At 38.3% G+C, this 5,033-nt stretch overlaps 2 protein-coding genes across 4 annotated transcripts in view; one reads left to right on the top strand and one right to left on the bottom strand.

Annotated features, from left to right (window-relative positions):
• The window catches only part of CFAP36 (cilia and flagella associated protein 36), a 51,019-nt gene extending 48,261 nt beyond the window's left edge, over window positions 1-2,758 (top strand). For all 3 annotated transcript variants that reach the window (XM_014518972.2, XM_014518973.2, XM_014518971.2), the window contains one exon: window positions 168-2,758. In XM_014518972.2, coding sequence (XP_014374458.1) covers window positions 168-257 — 90 coding nt within the window. In that variant the 3' untranslated portion in view covers window positions 258-2,758. The remainder of the gene's footprint in view (window positions 1-167) is intronic.
• Window positions 1,314-5,033, bottom strand: part of PPP4R3B (protein phosphatase 4 regulatory subunit 3B) — a gene marked incomplete at its 5' end in the record, with an annotated part of 43,668 nt that continues 39,948 nt past the window's right edge. Inside the window, one exon of the mRNA XM_014518965.1 lies at window positions 1,314-3,932. Coding sequence (XP_014374451.1) covers window positions 3,837-3,932 — 96 coding nt within the window. The remainder of the gene's footprint in view (window positions 3,933-5,033) is intronic.

The following is a 5,033-nucleotide window of genomic DNA, read 5'->3' as shown; positions in this document are numbered from 1 at the left end:
GGAAAAAATATCTTATTTACTGTCTGAACTGACTTGTGGTTTTGTGGTATATGCTTAACATTGGACCTGTCAAAGGAAGATTCCTCTTATTAAAGGGTATTTTTTCACCATTTTCCACAAGGCCATTGAGGTTACTTACTGTAACAGAATTTTAATTTTGTTTTCAGGAAATGTCAGAAGAGGAGAAGCAAAGACTGCTGCTAAAGAGGAGAATGCTCGCAGCAAAACTTAAAGAAGAAGTTATTAATAAGCGGTAGTTCAAGGAATTTCAGGCCATAGGAAAAGAACAGAATTTCATCTAGAATAAATTATTTAACCAACAACTTGATGTGCTTGCTTTCAAACATATTATTTTTATATATGCATTTTACAGAACATGAGCAACTCAATTCTTCATATACATAAAAACAATGATGGAGCTGAAACTGGATTTAAAACTCATTTACCATGCAGGCTAAGATTTCTGAAAACTCAGTTTCACAAAGATCAGCTGAATCTGCTGGATGCTGAACCCTAACAAGGTGAGGACCTCAGTAAGGACTCAGGATCCAAAATTTAGGCACCTGTTTTTTAAAGCCGTGGCCATAGCCACTTAATAATATGTAGAACAACAATGGATTTTAAATCATTCAAACACTTGTTAAAGCTAGAGATAAAACACTTCCATCTCAAAATGTATTAGAAATGTTTACAACATGGAGAATATTATCTGAAAACTTCTTAAAACCAGAACTTTTTCCTTTTATTAGAATCTGTCATTATAGCAAATAATTATGTTCAGTTGTCAAATAAAGTTTAATTAGCTAACAAGGAAATACTGCTTGATAATCTTATGTTTAAGACACAGAAAATGCAACTGAAACCTTTTAAGTCAGGAGACACAGGCAATTTCCATGTTAATTGTAGGCTCCTTTATTTATAAACTTCCCTGGCCTTTTTTCAGTAACCCGTGATGTTTTCTGCACAAAACATGCGTACCTTTTCAGTTTGACACGTTGCTTTGTTTGGTCTCATCCCAGAATTCAAGATCTTGAAATCAGTGTTACCATTTCATTTACCATAAATGCTGCTTAGACTAGTCATCTCAGAGGAAAAGAACTGCCCCCCATCTCTCCCCTGCAAGACCTGTATCTGCAAGCTTTTATCTAGAGCAGTAAGTGAATAAAAGCCAACCCAGCCAATCCAAATTTCATGTAACTTTTTATTAAAATAGCATTTATAACTGATACATGTTGGCAGATGTAATATTAAAAAAAATCTGCAGTGGAGGGGCCCCAGGCATTAGAATGTGGGCTGTACCATAGCAGAATCCATACAGGATGTGGTATATCAGGGAGAAGAATCTTGGTTTGCCTGAGGCAGGTGATCCTGGAGATTAGCTAGCCAGAGGGAACACAATGTGTCACCCATAAAAAGGGTTTTAAAAAGTTTGATAAAAATATCCAAAGCCTTAAGATAACATCAAATGTCTTTTCCTATAGTTTTATTCTAGAGCAACTAGAAAAATCCATGACATTCACATACTGTAAAAAAAAGCTCAAAAGCTGGTCTGAATGTATCCTTAAAGCTCCAGACAAGTTTTCAGAAAGAAAATTAGAGGAAAAACAATGAAAGCACATTTTGGGGTAATCCATCTTTCTTTCTTTTTAAAAAAAACAAAACCAAAACCCTGATAAACTAATGTTACAGATCAGGTGATGATTGATGCGTTTTGAGCCTCTGAAGGGGAAAGGCACATACTGCATGACTTTTGAGCTTCTTCATTAAAGCTAAGTATAGATTTATAGGAATCTGTTATCTTTAAGGGGGGGAGAAAGGGAGACTGGTCACAAAAAACCACAACCCTGAAGTGGAGATCAGGGAAGGGAGCAACTAGTTACAACACTGCAATTTTGGTTGAACCAGCCAAGGATTGACTTCCTCGCTGCCTTAGCTTTTAAGGTCTCTTATTTCAGATGGATAGGAGGGGGAGCCCCATTCTTGGTTGCCTGGAGCCCACAAGGGGCAACAATGTATTTCCCCCAGGTCCACGCACATTAACTGTCACCCATCAGAATGCTTTGTGTCCAGCTTGTGGGTGCTCAGAACTCACACATTCTGTCTGGTAGTTGAACTAGTGGTATATACTGACTGTTTAAAAACTGCATGTCTCATTACAGTATACTCTAAAATGGTCACCTTTCAAAATTAGGATTTGACTTACCATGTACAACAAACCAAACAAAAGCAATAATTATGGAATTACAGGGTCACATTTTAATTCCTGAATTTTACAGTTCAGCATTAATATCACCACATGTATACAAATGGTGTAAAACAAGTACAGTGGTATTTTTAATACAAAATAAACTTCTGTTTTATGGAAAAAACTATACTTCATATCTACACAGACAGCCCATCTTTTCCAAACAATAGCTAAAATTAAAATTAACTACAAAAATCTCCAAAACAGGGGAACTGCTTCAGTTTAAACTATTCCAGGAGAAATGGACCCATAACACGTATTACAAGAGTGAACTATGTGGTGGTTTCCAGCTGTTTTCATATTTTAACATCTCTGATACATTAATTGTAATTTGGGAAATTTCTTCTCACTTCATGATCTCAGATCATATATGGGCACACTAACATTAAAATATTTACAGTTCACTGATGCTCTGAAAATAAAACCTCAAATTGTTTGCCTCCATCAATTGACCTATTCTGTTGCAATTTGCTTACATACATGGAATGTGCTTCTTACTTTAAAAAAAAAAAACAACAGCTTTCATATTACACCCAGATTCAGGTGCTGCATGTTGATTCTGCCTCAAATCGCCTGGTGCACTATTAGTAATAATTCCATCTTGGTCCAAAATGACTCAGGTGTTAAATGCCACTAAATTCAACACTACTCAAAACTGGTTAGTGTTTCTTATTACCACCTCAGTTATACAATTTAAACTCGTAAATGTGAAAATACACTTGCTGCTCAAGGAAGAGAGAGAGCTTCACTACAACAAAGCAGAACGTGACTCAGTTTAGTATCTTTCGTAACATGAGGTGCTGGCTGTACTCGTGTAGTTTACAGCACTACTTTATTAGTGCTAGCCGTTTCTCAGTATTTGCTCGAGAGCTACTGATCCTTGGCATAGATATCACTGGATATCTAGTTTAAAAAACAAGCAGATTAACACAACTGTCCACTTTGAATCCGGCTTCCTTTTTCTCTGCTTCAAATCATGAACTGAAAAACCCAACAACTCAACATGCACTATAATACAGGGTGCTCCCTACTTGCACGGGCAGAAGCATGGTTGAATTTGCAACTACTGGTCCCAAAGTCTGGACTTATTTTTCTGCAAATAGAATTCATTTTCCCTTCATATTTTAAAAAGAGGCAATTGCTAAAACACAACGGACAGCACCATTACAAAATTAAGATTACTGGGTTTGAAGTTGAAGCTTTACATTTTTTCCTAGCTGTTACACACTGGGGAAAACCCTGCAATATTAAAAATTGTTTACCATACTTATTTCCCCTCCCCAGACCCTCCCAAAACCTGAGACTTTCCTTGTTGAGAAGCCATCATCCAGGTTCTGAATACTAACCCACCTTTTTTTTTTTCTTGACAGCCTGAATGGCAGACTCCTTATTTACTAGAAAGAGATTAAGTTCCTTGGAAGCCTTGAGTTTATAGAACTAAACCTTTCTAGCTGATATACTGAGTTTCTTTTGCTACTCCTTGTATTATCTTATATATTCAAGGGAGAAAGCTTTCCGATTCAGACTCTTTTTAGCTCTTTGAACAGTTGCAGCATTTGAGACCCCACAATAAAAGTTTATTCCAAGGTTTTTATGAACCAAGACGAGGTCTTTTCCTTGGAGATGTCTCCTCCTCTTCATCTTCCTCTTCATCATCAGGATAATCCACCAGGCCAACTAGACTTCCCTGCCAATTGTAAATAAAAAAAAATTTAAACTGCAAAAACTAAATCTCCCCAGAAATGCGCAACTATGTGAAACCAGCAGATGTCCCTTTGTCACCTTGCGGATGCACAAGCTTCAGAAGATAAGTCTATTAGGACTGACTTCCACCCACAAAAAGATAGTTTTCACAGTGACTGGGCATATGAAATAAAGGTGACAAGTTATCTGTTGAGAAAAGATTTTACCAGCAAAATAAATTGGGTCAGGCTGACCTGTAATATTTTATAGTACAAATATCTAACAGAGAGAGATTATGCTTTCTACATAAAAAGCAAGCAAAACGGTAGTTCTGAAAGTTACCAATAACTGGAATACTTTGAGCCTGTCCACACGTGTACTCTCACTCACGAACCTTTGACCAGATACTTTTTCCATCAGCAGCACCTGTCTCACCCCCAAACCCCAGATCCCAAGAGGGCCATACTTAAGAGTCTGTGCCTCAGAGAAACAGGCAGGGGGAGCAATGTGAATATGGCCAATATGTTTTGAACTCCAGTTACTTTCACTCGATAAATTCCAAAGCAGCACACACGTGCTCTGGGGTTGGGCTCAAGAGTCCCTTTTTGGTGAACAGCAACTGGAGAACCATCCTCTCAAAAACAGCATCTGCCCTGGAGGCCATAATAGTGTAACACTTAGCGGGCACATACTTAGCTCTCTGTAACTGACTTGCAGATACTGTATACTGAGCTACTGTGAAAGGAAGTATGGTAAACACCTGGGCTCTGGCAGAGTGGTGCAAATAATGGCACCTCCAGTTTTGCAGTCTCATACCAGTTGTGTACGGCCTGATATCCATGTGGGCAAGCTCTGGATTGATATCCTGAGCTCTTAGGACCTTTCACTGCAGCTGCAAAGAACTGCAGAGTTAAAGAAGGACTTGGTCCTAGGAAGGTGATAAGCCAAAGCCCTCTTGACACTGAGTGAGTGCAGAGGAGAAGGTTTGGGCAGAGTGAGTTTCTGGAAGAAGGGTATTGTAATCCGATGACTCGGGTAGAAGTCAGAAACCACCTGCTACAAGAATGGTGTGTAGGTCCTCAAGATTTTGTCCCTACAGAAAGGG

Source organism: Alligator sinensis, unplaced genomic scaffold, assembly GCF_000455745.1.
Source record: "Alligator sinensis unplaced genomic scaffold, ASM45574v1 scaffold432_1, whole genome shotgun sequence".
In the NCBI taxonomy this organism is placed as follows: domain Eukaryota; kingdom Metazoa; phylum Chordata; order Crocodylia; family Alligatoridae; genus Alligator; species Alligator sinensis.
This window is presented reverse-complemented; position numbering and strand designations above follow the sequence as displayed.